Consider the following 15,324-nt stretch of genomic DNA (forward strand, 5'->3'; position numbering starts at 1 on the left):
CATACACTCACATATACATACATATACACACACATACATACATATATACACATACATACACATATACACACACACACACACATATATACACACACATACATATACATTCAGCTTTATATATTAGATGAACATGTAAATTTTAGGGCTTTTTGCTACCTGCAGATAATTGTTCTTGCTCCCTTGTCATAGTGCAGTGTACTGCACCCCCCCGGCCTTCACATTGTATTCATTTCTGTGAGCAAACTTGCTAATAGTTTTTTTAATAGTTTGAGTTGTTGAGTTTTTAAATTGGGGGGATTTGTGGGGGTGTCTAATAACCATAGAAATAAATTGCTGTTCAATCTGATTTCCTTCTAATGTCCTCTGGGAATGTTTTAAGGAATTGATGTAACCAGAGCTTTCCCTGCACTGAGATTTATGTCTTTCTTAGGGGATATGAAAGCCTTGTAAACCAGATGAAGGCCCCACTCCCGGGTGGCAGCGTGTTATTAAACAAGGCAGTACAGAGCATTCACTGGAATGGATCTTTCCCTGGTGAAGATTCCCACATATATCCGGTGAAGGTGACGTGTGAGGATGGTGACAGCTTTGTGGCAGATCACGTTATTGTCACTGTACCACTAGGTAAGTGATTACACAATATACTGGATAGCATTTACATTGGTACAAGAGAGTTTTCCCTTAAAGGAGAGATGATAAATGTTTGTGCTCAGCCTCTACCACCGGACATATTGCCGGATTGGCGGACAAACCGGGGGCCTCCGCACAGCACACACTTCATAAGAAGAGCTTGAAGAGATAAGCGGAGCTGATGGTCAGTTCAGGTTTGGCACCTGACGCGGTCCAGTCGCGATCCAACTGCGGGTTCTCCGACACTGAATCGGGTCCGGCCGGGATTCACTAAGGTCCGTGCGCCGATATCCACTAGGTGTCGCTGCTGCGCCGAGGTCCGCTGGAGTTCACCTTCTATTTCTTGGTGCAGGTAAGTGCGTGTCAAGCGACACTTTAAAAAAAAAAAAAAATACCACTCTTTTTCCGACGGCCACGCCCCCCGATTTCCATTGCATGCATGCCGGCTCCGAAGCGCCACAATCCAATCACTTGCGGCAAAAACCTGGGGCAATTCGCCACAAATCGGAAAAAATGGGGAAACCCGAGGAAAATGCGCGATTCGGACCCTTAGTATATGAGCCCCATTGGCTTCCGATAGCGCTCTCATAGTAACACTGCGGCGCTTGTTTTAGCACTAGGTGCTGCTTACTTTAGTAACATCTCCTAGTGCCGGATTTCTGGGTGACAGCTCCTCTTTAACTACTTGTGTTTTTTTAATTTAGTTATACAGGCAGTCCCCAGGTTACGTACAAAATAGATTTTTGTATGTAAGTCGGAACTGTATATTTTATCATTGTAATCCCAGCCAGAACTTTTTTGGTCTCTGTGAAAATTGGATTTTAAAACTGTTGGGTTGTCATAAGAATCAATATTAACGCTAACGCTTCATTACAGACGCCTGTGATATCTGTTACAGCTGATTATTGTATCCTAGGACTAAAGTACAGGAAATTACCAATATCCAGAGGTCCGTCTGTAACTAGGGGTCGTATGTAAGTCAGGTGTTCTTCAGTAGGGGAGCGCCTGTACATGTTGAAGGGTGGGTGATGTCCTTTGTAGAATAACCACTTATTCCCTGTTTTCTTGCATCCTTTCCTAGCACTGGCTCTTAGTCATTTACATGGATGACTTTCAGATGGTTTATCTAATTTCAGGATTCTTGAAGAAAAGATCGAGCGATTTCTTCAGCCCTCCTCTTCCCCCAAGCAAAACGCAAGCGATTAAGAATTTGGGGTTTGGAACCAATAATAAAATTTTGCTAGAATTCGAGAAACCCTTTTGGGACCCAAATACTACTGTTATCCAGCTGGTGTGGGAAGGCGATTCTCCTCTTACTGCACCAAAGAAAGACCTAAAAAAGAATTGGATGAGAAAACTGTCCGTATTTGTGGTCCTGGAACCCCCAGAACAGTAAGAATAGTATCTGGCTTTATCTTCTTGTATGTTATAAGACAAGCTAAACCATTACAGTGAGAATTTTTTGTGATTTGCGCAAACCTATCGAATCCTACACATACGAGGGCGGCTCAATAAGTCCCCGTATTCGACGACAGAGGGCGTTCCTGAGGGAAGCTAGTGATATCATCGTGTGCCGCCATCTATCAAACAACTGCAAAACAAATTGCAGACTGATTGGTTAGTTTGGATTTAGCAGCCATTGACGTGTTTCGTGATTTTGGAAAAAGAGTGGTATCGTCCGGTAATTCGCTTTTTTATTTTTGGATGGGAAAAAATGTGAAGAGTTGGATGCGGTTTATGGGGACACTTCCCCATCTATGACCACACTTGGATATTGGTTCAATGAATTTAAATGTGGGCGAACGTCCGTTTTTGATGAGGAGCGACCAGGACGCCCGGCAGACGTGGTGACCGGGGAAATCATTCAAAAAGTCCACGACATGAAACTCGCTGATCAACGAACGAAAGTGTGATAAGTAGCAGAGGCCGTAGGTGTGCCGACCGGAACGGCAAGTAATATTTTACATGATAAGTTGGCGATGAAAAAATTGTTGGCCCGATGGCTGCCGCGATTGCTCACGGGGGACAACACGCGGATGCGGCTGGTAACATTGAAGCTTCGTGTTTGGAGCATTTAAAGCGCGATCCCAAGGAGTTTTTGCGTGGAGTTGTCACCGTTGATGAAACCTGGATTCATCATTACACACCAGAAACTAAGCAACAATCAGAACAATGGATTTCTCCTGGTGAATCTGCTCCAAAGAAGGTAAAGACAATCCCATCAGCCGGAAAGGTCATGGCGGCAATTTTTTGGGATGAGAACGGCATCCTCATGGATTCTTTAGAAAAAGGAAGAACGATCACTGGACAATTGGTAAAGAAAAAAGATTGTGGAACGGCACCGTGTAGGAGGCGGGTGCAGGTCTTCACATAGGGCCCGACACGGTCCTAAACTGTTAGACAAAAGCTGAAGAAGATGAAGCAGCACTCCAATTAAGATGAAGAAAGTGAAGATTTATTCCACCATAAGAGCGACGTTTCGCCTTATCATTAAAGGCATTCTCAAGTATGCTTGATCACTGGACAATGCTACAGGGAGTTATTGGACGCTTCCACAAAAAATTGAAGGAGACACGGCCGCATTTGGCGAAATAAAAGGTGCCGTTTCACCACGATAACGCACCAACACATTCATCCGGAGTTGTCGCCGCCAAACTGCATGAATTGCTGCCGCACCCCCCGTATTCACCCGATCATCTCCCTGCGACTTTTACTTGTTCCCTAACGTGAAGAAATGGCTCAAGGGGGAAAAAATTTAGCTCAAACGAGAGGTGTATTTTGGAGGCGTTACAAAAAATGTCAGGAACATTGGGAAAATTGCATCTTTCTAAAAGGGGACTATGTTGAAAAATAAAAAACTTTTTTGAAAAAAATGGTGTCTTCATTTCTAACACGGGTCCTTATTGAGCCGCCCTCGTATTTAACCATACGTCCTAATATTATGTACAATCTATAACTGAAGTTGTTCCCAACACAAAAATAGAACAAATTGAAAGAAAAAAAAATGTCATTTGTTGTAATATTTTATTTTGTGTGTGAATAGAGTTAGTTTGTATCTTTCTGTGATTTGTACCACCGCTAATCCCTTCAAAAAATGGCAAAACTCTTTAGTGACCAACAATCCGTCATCTGTTCTTTCCCCACGTTAACATTTTCTGTTCTCTTCTACCTGATAATACGGTAGCTTTTTTATAGTTTGAGTTGTGACATTTGTTATTGCCACCATGTTTCTTTTTGTTGCGGTTCCTTATGATAACAATGTTTGATTTGTTCTTTTTCGCCAGGCTGGGGCATGTGCTTTGTGGCTTCCTTGCTGGTGAGGAGTCTGAATTTATGGAAACGTTAACAGATGAAGAGATTCTCTCGTCGATGACAGATTTGTTTAGAAGGCTGACAGGTAAATGGCGATGCACGGTATACGTGACCCTATATGTCAGTGCTTACCTCACATTTCAATAAACATTAGCCACAACTGAATGGCCTGAGGCTAGCCTGTAGCGATCTCCATTCGCTGTGTAGTGGATGTGTGGTTCTTGGTGCAGATTTGGCTACGCAAAGGTTGAACGGCTTAAAACTCCGCCAGAAACGAGACATTCTTGAATCGCTTAGCTATGTCTGCTTGTAGGCTTGGTCCGGCATTCTGAGGGCTACATATTGCAGTGTTTGCTAACTTTATCTGAAGGTTCTGATAACACTGCTATGGCTGGGGGAGGGCTAAGGAGCTGCTCACTTTGGTAAGTGCCCCTAGATAGGTAGATTATTCTGGTAACAGATCCTCTTTATGTGTTTCGCAACTTGGAAGCTCTTGACTGTGAAAACATTGTAACGGCCATGTACGACATGTGAACTTGACCTCCAATGAAATAATTATATTTTATCTGTAGAGTAATATGGAAAAAAATGACATGAGTAACAGCAAATTGTCTCCTACTTCTTATAGGAGACCCTGAGCTGCCTCCACCCATCGGCATTGTGCGTTCTCAGTGGCACAGCCAGCCATACACCGGGGGCTCCTACAGCTACGTGGCAGTGGGAAGCTCCGGCATTGATGTGGAAAACTTAGCAGAGCCGCTGCCCACAGATCAGGAAGCTCTCAAGGTGAAAGATTTTGTAGTATGCGTAAGCCCATAGAAAGTAATGAGGCCGTGTGCGAACCGTGGAAAAATGGAAAAGCTTGTGATATAACTATCTGTCTTCTTTAGCCAATGCAGGTTCTTTTTGCTGGAGAGGCCACAGAAAGAAATTTCTATTCCACGACTCATGGGGCCCTCATGTCTGGCTGGAGGGAAGCTCAGCGTTTGATTGACAGATATCCAGAGTGTTGGGCCAATGTTAGCAAAGCCAAGCTCTGAAGAAATCCAGCCAAAGGAATAGCGAAGCAAAGCTTTGTGTGTGTATGAAGATAAAGAATCTCTCCATTATACTAATTGCACTATAGAAATAGTTGACGCGAGTATCAACTTTGGTAAATTTAAAATACAGGCAGTCTCCAGCTACGAGATGGGTGCAGTAGGTTTCTTCTTAAGTCGAAATTGTAATTACGTCAAAAAAGGCAAATTATGGAAGTGGGAATCCAGACAAAAAATGTTGACCCAGCGACAATTGGATTTTAAAATTTTGGGTTGGCATGGAACAATAATTTAAAAAAAAAATGGAATTGGACCTGCTGGTAATTCGGTTTCCATGAGTCCACCATGACAGCCCCCCCTAGAGGTTGCTCCTATACCCGGTACAGGTAGGAAGTTCAGAGAGATTAAATAGAAATAGAAAAAATATATAAAGTTGGGGACTGTCTGTAGATTCACATTTATATAATCCGATGTTTTTTTACATTGTATTAATTAAAATAAGAAAAGTATTTCTAAGATCTTACGTGGTTCAGCGTTATTTGTCCTATGTTTTGATATATACTGTTAAAGTGTAACTGTCCTTGTTTAGTCGTCCAGTCTCTATACATGAGGAATAACACTGTCATAGAGGTTTTCTCCTGGAAGTGGGGAGGGAACGCTATGTTGCAGGTACGGGATTATTATCTTTTATCCTGCCAGTTCCAGGCTTCAATCATTGCTCTCGGGGCTTCCTCTTTTTTGCATTTTTCGGGAATGCTGCTTGTTTTGTATGCGGCTCTGCTGCAGAACACCCGGGTATTCTTCTGGTCAGGCTGGCAAGGTGTATCCATCCAACGCTGTCATTTCTCAATGACGGCTTTCACTAGCGCGAGGTGCACTGAAAGTGACATCAAAATGAGAGCCTGTACAGGAGCGGTAAGCTTACATGCAGTTGTGGGCTTGCTCTGAGATCTTCTTCTCGTCTCCCCATGTCTGCCCTGTAAACTGCCTGGATTTGGTACTTCTTCGACTGGTAGAGAGTGTCTTTTGAGGGTCGTGCATCTTTCCTAATAAGCTGTTCATTAATGTATCTGTTGCAGGTGTATGGAGAGGGCCCTCTCCATAAAAAGTGTGTGTTTGCTGTATATATTGCAGCAAACACCCACTGGTAACACCTGTGGTCAATGCTGGTACCGATCATGGGTGTTAACACTGCCATATTGGATAAGCATGGGCGCCCCCATATGGGATTCAATTGCCGCCCTATGTGAGGTCATCGGAGGACAGCAATCAGTCACTATGACAGCCTCAGGTCTATGACCCAAGGCTGTCATAGTAACCGATCAGGGTTAAAGAAGGTTTCTTCATACAAATTTAATATCTGTATTTCTAAGCTTCAAGGTGATTAAGAAACCCATCTGCAAAGATTGCATTGATATCCTCTTGTGAGAAGAAAAGTCTTATGGACGAGATGCGCCCCCTTTTTTACAAGGGAAGTTCAGGCGTCTGTTGCATCTTTTATCAAAGACCACAAGAAGAACAGAGGCATGAAAAATAGATCAAGCAAATAATATCTTTATTGATAGAAAAATACACCACAAAACATACTTAAAAACCTTAAAAATTGTGAACAAAGTCACAAATGAATGACATCCTCGGGAAAGTGCTGGACACATGATAATGTGCACTGTTCCCGGAACTCCAGCTCCCCCTACTGGCCACAATACAATATACAACCATGTACAGAGATGAATATTCTAAATGGTGAGCTAATCAAATCTTTTAACAAGTCCATGCAGATACGAAATAACAACAAAAACAGTGAAACACAATAATGGATGGACACACAATTCAAAGATCAGCACAAAACCATGTACAGATAAGAAAGTTGTATACCTAGGCCATGAGAGGGGGGTGTTGGGGATAGATGCCCAGATGTTGCATCTTTTATGGCTTCCTTTAAACCCTCTGAACCACGAAGCGTCCAGATACCTCTTTGCTTCAGATGAACTTGATACTTTACTAAAAGCAGTTAGAAAGACTCTTAAAATAGAGGAAATAGAAGAGGATCCAGGATGAACTTTTTGGTATCTTTAATAGCCAGAAGAGAATTAATAATAAACTTAAAGAACTGATTCTGGAGCAATGGAGAGAACCAGAGAAGAGCAAGGGGCTCATTTACTAAGCGCCACGCCCCAGTTTTCTGTCGGACTTTGCACATTTTTTTATGCGCAAACTGCTTGCACGGGTATTGTCGCACGTGTGTAGTGTCACGGCTGCTGTTCTTCATGTGACATAAATTTCCGCACTACTATGGGCTTTCTGGTTCTCAGTCGGACCGTGCACCAGATTTAACACGCAAATCCTGAAGTGTGTCGCATGGCCCATGTTAAAGGAGCCGAATTTGTGAAGAATGGGCACCACAAATAAAGAATCTGGCACCATCTGTACAATACACAGGCAAGTAGTGCAGTTTGCACTCTTCTTAGTAAATGTGCCCCATTATCTTTATCCAAAGAGTTTAGGAACCACCTAATCTTTAATGATGAGGAATCAAAATGACGGAATTGTCCTCTTGAAGGTAACAAAGATTGCGATAAAAACAGAGTAACTCTCTGAGAATGCTATCCAACACAAAGACCCAATGGATAGGAAAGCTGACAATCTCTTTTAGAATGCAATGTTGAATTTAATGTAAAATATAGCAACAACATCTACAGACCGGACTTCATTTTTCTGGTAGTTTGTTAAATGATGTTAAATTGTCTCTATTGGTCTATGAATTGTTAAATGTAATTTGATACAGATAACTCTACTTTATGGTGTCAAACTGATTATTCCCAAAATACGTCACTCGCTGGACACCAGAAGGACTCGATGATACTTATAATAAGTCTCCTTTATTGGCGTCATCCAGGTTGCAGAATACAGGATACAAGATACTTGTGCAGATTATCAGTCACGTGTCCGTGTCAGTCAGTGTATCAGTGGGAATATGTTCTGTAATGGCCGGGAGGTTTCCATCTTTTCCCGTGGCTCTTCATATGTCGTTATCCACCTGTTGTGTCTGTGAGAGACATCCGTGACGTTAGAGCACAAGAGTTCTAGCAGTGAGAGACGTCCAGCCGTCGTAGCCCCATCATTCTAGTCTCTTCCTCACCATCCTCTCGGTATCAGCCGCCATGACACCGTCTGTCTATCATATATAGTCATAGTAGAGGAAAAGGCAGGCGGGCAGCACTCCGTGGAAAAAGGTGTCTTTATTTCACAAGTGGATACAGCGACGTTTCGGCTGCTTGAGAATGGCTGCATAGAGTCAGCCGAAACGTCGCTGTATCCACTTGTGAAATAAAGACACCTTTTTCCACGGAGTGCTGCCCGCCTGCCTTTTCCTCTGAAACTTCTAGGGTCCTTGAATCGGACCCTTCGAGCCTGCACCCACCTTTGGATCTTAATCCGCTATCTCACTGTGCCGCCCTTCTTTGACGTGTGCTCTATAGTCATAGTAGAGGTGTGTCTTGTAGTGTTGGATGTTCTGTGTCCCTATATATTGTCTTCATATATATTTAGGCTGGATGCAATGTACAGGAGCTCATCCCTTACGCTGACATAGATTTCTGTATGTCAGCAGCGCGTGGATAGCTGTTTAACTCTTCATGGTCTAATACTAATGAATATTGTAGCTATATTGGGGGTCATTGACTAAGGGCCCGATTCGCGTTTTCCCGACGTGTTACCCGAATATTTCTGATTTGCGCCGATTTTTCCCTGTTTTGCCCCGGGATTTTGGCGCACGCGAACGGATTGTGGCGCATCGGCGCCGGCATGCACGCGCCGGAAATCGGGGGCGTGGCCGAGCGAAAACCCGACGGATTCGGAAAGACCGCCACATTTAAAACAATAATAGTGTCGCTTGGGACACGCTTACCTTCACTTGGTCCGGCTCGGTGAATTTCAGGGCATCCGGATGCTTTCCAGCGCAGCAGCGCCACCTGGTGGACGGCAGAGGAACTACCTTGATGAATCCCGGCCGGACCCGAATCCAGCGCAGAGAACGCACCGCTGGAACGCGAACGGACCGGGTAAGTAAATCTATAATACCAATGGAGGTATATAGGACAGAAAGTTAATCCACAATCACAGACCAGAAAGCTGCTTATTGGGAATAAAATATCAACAATCTTTATTAACACATTACAGAAATGGCACCCCCAGGAAGAAGCGACGGCGAAACGTGCGTCGGGGTGCTGTGGTGGTGGTCAAGCCCTTTTCTTGCACTACTGCATTATGTCACGCCCGGGTGGGTAATATGAATTTGCATAATAACTGGCTTGAATACTTGGTCATTACAGAGGTGATATGTTTATGTTGACTTGTTTTGGACCACCACCACACTCTTTTTTTGTGTTTTGTGGAATCTTTTAAATAACTTTTTATTGTTGTCTTGATTTCTGTAATGTGTTAATAAAGATTGTTGATATTTTATTCCCAATAAGCAGCTTTCTGGTCTGTGATTGTGGATTAACTTTCTGTCCTATATACCTCCATTGGTATTATTGTTGTTGTTTTGGTGTTAGGATCCGTACAGGAACAGGGTAAGTAAATCTGCCCCATTATATTTAACATAGTCCAAGTTAGAAAATCACATCAGAAAATCACCAGTCTGCACCAGTTCTAAATTCTGCTTCATTTAACCCCTTCGTGTCTATGCCATTTTAGACCTTTAGGACCAGGCCTGATTTTAAAATTTTGCCCTGTGTCATTATAGGAGGTTATAACTTTTTGACACTTTAACATATCCGGGGGATTTTGAGATTGTTTTACCGTCACACATTGTACTTCAAAGTAATAGAAAAATTTTGATGATATATTTTGTGTTAAGTTATGAAAAAAACTTAAATTTGGCAAAAATTTCTAAAAATTCTTCATTTTCATAGTTCAAAATGTTCTGCTTTTCAGGCAGATAGTCATAGCACCCAAGTAACTTTATAACTAACATTTCACGAATGTCTGCTTAATATCGGCATAGGGTTTTATGCATCCCCTCTCTTTTCTAGGTTGTTAGGAGGTTCAGAATTTTGGGAGCAATTTTTCTCATTTTTATGAAAAACGCCAAAACCCTTATTTAGAGGCACCTGCTCAGCTTTAACTGACTTTGAGAGGCCTAAACAGCAGTAAACCCCCATAAATTATGCCATTTTAGAAAGTACACCCCTCAATGTGTAAAAAATCAACTTTAAGAAGTATGTTAACCCTTTAGATGCTTCACAGTGGTTAAAACAAAATGGAGGTCTAATTTACAAGCTGTCATTTTTTTAGACAATATATTCATTTTGGCCAAAAATTAAACCGTCACAAAGTATTAAATGACAAAAAACTCCACAAAGTTTGATACCCAATGTCTCCCGAGTCAGAGGATGCCCCATATGTGGTGGTGACTGCTGTATGGGCGCACGGCCGGGCATAGAACGGAAGGAGGCGCCATTCAGAGCAGATCTGCAATGTCACATCTTACAGGCTATAAAATGTTTATTTTTTTTGTAATTTGGACATATGGGGTATTATTTTTTTGTGGATGAGATCCACTTTTCAGGTACATCATTTACAGGGGGGCTCAATAGCCAATAATCAGATTTTATTAACTCTTTCTTGGTGGTGGTTAAAAAAATCATTAATTCTTGTTTATGGTTTTTAGCATTTTTTTCCTCGGACGTTCACCGTACCATAAAAATAATGTGTTATTTTTATTCTATGGGTTATCACGATTACGGCGATACCCCATTTGTATGGCTTTTTTATGGTTAACTTGTTTTGCAGAATATAGAACTCATTTTGTGAGACATTTACTTGTTTTTGTATCACCGTGTAACAATGGGCAGAACATTTATATTTTTTTGTTTACAGCGCTGGTTTAGAGCTTATTTTTTGCGGGACAAGCTGTACGTTTTCTTGGTATCATGTTGGGTTACATTTTACTTTTTGATCACTTTTTATGCACTTTTTATGCGGTCAGATGTGAAAATGTAATAATTTTTGTGAGGTTTTTTGTGTTTTTTTTTTACGGCGTTCACCGTACGGGTTCAGTGACCAATTTATTTTATTGTACGGGTTGTTACGGACATTGTGATACCCAATATGTTGTGGGATTTTTGTTGATTTTCACTTTTTTTATGTTTTATATGATTACTGCATGGGACGGGACTTAAGGGGACTTTTATTCTTTTTAAATAAGTTTTTTTTAGTTGCACCTTTTTTTTAACTTTTTTTTTACTGTTTTATTTTGTCCCAGGGTGGGACATGAACAAGTGATCATTTGATCACTTGTTCATTGTAATATGCTGCCATACTAATGTATTGCAGCATATTACATAGTCAGCCTATGCATTCTGCATAGGCTGACAGCTGCACTGTTAGATCGTGCACAGTGCACGATCCTAGCAGGCAGCTGCCATAGGCAGCCCAGGGGACCTGATCGTGCCTCTGGGTTGCCATGGCAACGATCGGCACCTCCGTGCCCTGCACAGAGGGTGCCAATCGTCGCGCCGATACACCATAGACGCCGCGGTCACTATGACCGCGGCGTCTATAGGGTTAAACAGTCGGGATCGCGATAGTCGCGATCCCGGCTGTTACTGCGGGATCCCAGCTACCGCGTACCGCTGGGATCCTGCGGCGATCGCAAGGGCTCAGCTTCTGAGCCCGGGCGATCGCCATGACGTGATTCTACGTCAAGGTGCGGGAACTACCCGCATCCTATGACGTAGAATCACGTCAGGGTGCGGGAAGGGGTTAAGGCCTCAGCGGAAGGTGTTTCAGTTCAAGCTACTTTCTCAAATTATGAGATCAGTGTGGGAAACATTGAAGAACAGCTCTCCTTACCTGGGTCTATTCAGATAATGTCACAGCTGTAGCGCATCTGCGTCATCAAGGGGGAACATACATTGAAAGATTCTCTGTCTCCAGTAGAAGAAAACAGGGAGGCAGACTTTCCGATTAGGAATACAATCAATCAGCATTAGTGGTATTAAAGGGAACCCGTCAGCACATTTTTCACAAATACAGGTAGTGACGGGTTCCCATAGAGCCCTAGTAACTAACTGACACCTTTCTTTTAGCTTAAAATTGTTCCCCTGAGATTCCCTTATGTTCAGCTTTATAGTTTTCCCTGGTATCCAAGCGTGTCTATAGCGAATCCAGGTGTCAAGTGCCAGATGGATTAAGACTAGCATTAAAGATGTTTACAAATGAGTTAGAGCACATTCACCCAGAGCTATGGTGGTTTGCTGGGCTGAGAAGAGAGGTGCATCTATCGAGGGAATCTGCAAAGCTTCCACCAGGTCCAGCCCCATTAAGCAGGTGAGACCCTACAGACTGGGCATTCAAAATACCAGGGACCTATATTTTGGTAGAAAGGTCTTGCAGGCTGTAGCCCCTCCCTGACATTCATCTGGTACATCTCCAGCTGGGGTCATCATGGGGGACACTATGGAAAATTGGATCTTGGATGGCAGATCGTTTCCCCCTGTGACGTCATCAGACGGTGGCGATCGGTTGCCTACAGTCTCACAGGGACTCGTCGTTTTGCCATGTATTTTTGCTATCTCGAATAGCAGGCTATTAGAAATGATCAGCAAAATTGCTGTAGACTGTGATACAGTAGTATTGCAGTATATAGTATGAGAGGTAACAGCAAAAAAAAAAGTTTAAATCACCCCCTTTCCCTAGAACACATATAAAAATAAACAGTAAAAATCCTAAATATGTTGGGTATCGCCGCATCCTGAAATCCCCTTTTTGTAAATATAAAAAAGATTATTCCTGGTTGTGAATACCGTAACGTCCAAATGTCTGAATCGCCACTTTTGCTCCAGTTTTCCATCCATGAATATTTGAATAAAAATGATTAAACGGTCATATAGGCCCCAAATTGATACAAATTAAAATGGCAGCACGTAACACAAAAAATGACAAGCTCCTGGGTGCTCCACGCGCCGGGTCTGTAAGATTTAAAGGGCCAGTGCTCTGATAATTGGCGCTGGCTGGCCGCATTCCCTGTTAAATTGCCGGCCCCTTCCTGTGTCCCGGGCCGGATCTTTGTGCCTCGTGCCTTTTGAGAAAGCTTTCCTGTTGTTACCCTGTGCATTTATTGTGATTTCCTGATATTTCCTATAATGAGTTAAAATGAAAATCATATTTTTAGACAGTTACAGTCTGCAAAGTATTGCAATAAAACAGAATAAAAAGTAAAGGCGCCATAAAACCTATATATTTTTTGAAAGCAGAAAACCAGGCGATTGCATTTGCCTTGATTAACAGTTCACAGCCTGTACCACCCTCATGTAACTTTGTGACAAACGCATTATTAAACAAAAAATTGAACATGCCATGTAAACACATATGTTTTTACATAAAACTCACATCAAAGCAGAGTTTTACCCACAAAAATGTACATAAAAATAATAATACACAGTGAGCAGATTTATATAAACCACAATACACAACATCAAAAATAATTTATTCTCCCAAAATGCTAAAACAAAGACCATGCCATAGTTGGTTGCAATCCACACATGTGTTTAAAAATATATCACACACAGAGTAAGAAGCTCCTATTTTGTCAAAATCAAAAAAAAAAATTTCAGAAATAACTGCCTGCCATGTATATAAAAATAACTTTTAAATTCCTACACACCACCACCTTCATGCAACTTTGCAGAAAACAATAAAATGAAAAAATGACATCAACATTTAAAATTTCCTCTAAAATATGTACAAATCCAGATACTTATATAAAGAAAAAATACAGTAAGATGTGAGGAGATCATACAGAGCCCACATGTCTATATTCACCAAAATATGCAGCAAAGGGAAGGTTATATCCACAGGGGGCGCCTAACATATTTTGCAGCTTCATACAGATATATTATTGCATGCTTCCTTTGTCAGGGTTCGGAGTCTGTGGACCCTCTGAACCACCACAGGAGATGGTACCAGCCAACACCTGGGACCGGAATCTAAGTGGCACCAGGTCTACACCAGAGCCCGCCGCAAAGCAGGATGGTGTTGCTGCGGCAGGGTGCCACCAGGTCGTTCCACAGGTGCAACTAGCCCGTGGGGGCAGCCAAGGTCGCGGTACAGAATCGGAGTCCAGACTCAAGGTCAGGCACAAGCACAAAGTCAGGGGAAGCAGCAGAGGTCAGGTCCGAGGTCACAACAGGAATTCAGCAGAGCAGGGAACAGGAACAACGTAGGGAACACAGCAAGGAACGCAGGGAAGCTTTCTCAAAGGCAATAAACGCAAAGATCCGTCAGGGAATCCTGGGAACAGCCGGCCTTTATGGAAACCCATAATGGGAAACCCATGGCAATCAGCGGTGCGCTGGCCCTTTAAATCTTCAAGTGCCAGCGCGCGAACGCGGCAAAGCCAGGATCGATGAGAGGTAAGAGCGGGTCAGGAACCGGAACAGCACCGCCACGGAGAGGGGCATGGGTGTGCCAGCAATCTGTAACGTGGATCGTGGGAGTACCAAATAAAAAACTATATAACCATAATAAACCAAGCTAATGAGATAACAGTCACTTTTAGATGTGTCCCATTGTTTTATCCGCACAATAACGGAAACCTCTGTGGTTTGTAAGAATTTGAGCAAGAACGCCATAACATAGGTGCAAATAACGGAGGGATGGCGTGAAATAGAAACTTTATTCAGGAATGTGTGTGTTTTTCATGTTACATGTAACTTTATGGACATGTTCTGGGTTGTGGTGTTACTATGTAGCCACATTAGGTGAAGAGGATTGAATATTCATCGCTTCATTAAACTTTCGTAAAATAAGAGCACGAAATATAAGGCAATCAGAGAGCAAGATTGTTCTGGATAGGAGAGGGTTAAAGACATGAACATTAGTTGATATTATCCCATATTAAAATATAAATGACAAAAAGCTTCAGAACCAGACAATGCCACAAGTCTGGAAGGAAAAATGTGAACAGCACAGTATGGTCATTGTTCTGTTTGGGAAAATCACATATGACCATTTGATAAAAATCATTATATAATTTGAGTAAATTAAAGGGAACCTACCACCACGGATCTACCTATAAAATTAGATCGGGTGGTAGGTGCATCTATAGGACGTAATCCTCATGTCCCCGCAATCTTCTAATAACTTGTAGCTGAGGCTACACGGAGCGGCTACTCCACGCCCCACGAGCCTCTTTGACCCACCTACCAGATGTCTTCAGTGCAGACGCGGGCCTGCTGTTATGCGCATGCGCACGCCCCAGTTAGTAAATCTGCATCTTGGGGAAATAAAAGTTATTAAAAGATTGTGGGAACGTGAGGATTAGCCCATATAAGGTTTA

At 42.5% G+C, this 15,324-nt stretch overlaps 1 protein-coding gene across 1 annotated transcript in view; it reads left to right on the forward strand.

The window, feature by feature from the left end:
- Positions 1-5,499, forward strand: part of LOC140105423 (peroxisomal N(1)-acetyl-spermine/spermidine oxidase-like) — a 14,588-nt gene extending 9,089 nt beyond the window's left edge. The window contains exons 3-7 of the mRNA XM_072129380.1: positions 431-624; positions 1,767-2,022; positions 3,915-4,027; positions 4,571-4,728; positions 4,833-5,499. Coding sequence (XP_071985481.1) covers positions 431-624; positions 1,767-2,022; positions 3,915-4,027; positions 4,571-4,728; positions 4,833-4,982 — 871 coding nt within the window. The 3' untranslated portion in view covers positions 4,983-5,499. The remainder of the gene's footprint in view (positions 1-430; positions 625-1,766; positions 2,023-3,914; positions 4,028-4,570; positions 4,729-4,832) is intronic.
- Positions 5,500-15,324: the final 9,825 nt, after the last annotated feature.

The sequence above is a fragment of the Engystomops pustulosus genome, chromosome 11 (assembly GCF_040894005.1).
Source record: "Engystomops pustulosus chromosome 11, aEngPut4.maternal, whole genome shotgun sequence".
Taxonomy (NCBI): domain Eukaryota; kingdom Metazoa; phylum Chordata; class Amphibia; order Anura; family Leptodactylidae; genus Engystomops; species Engystomops pustulosus.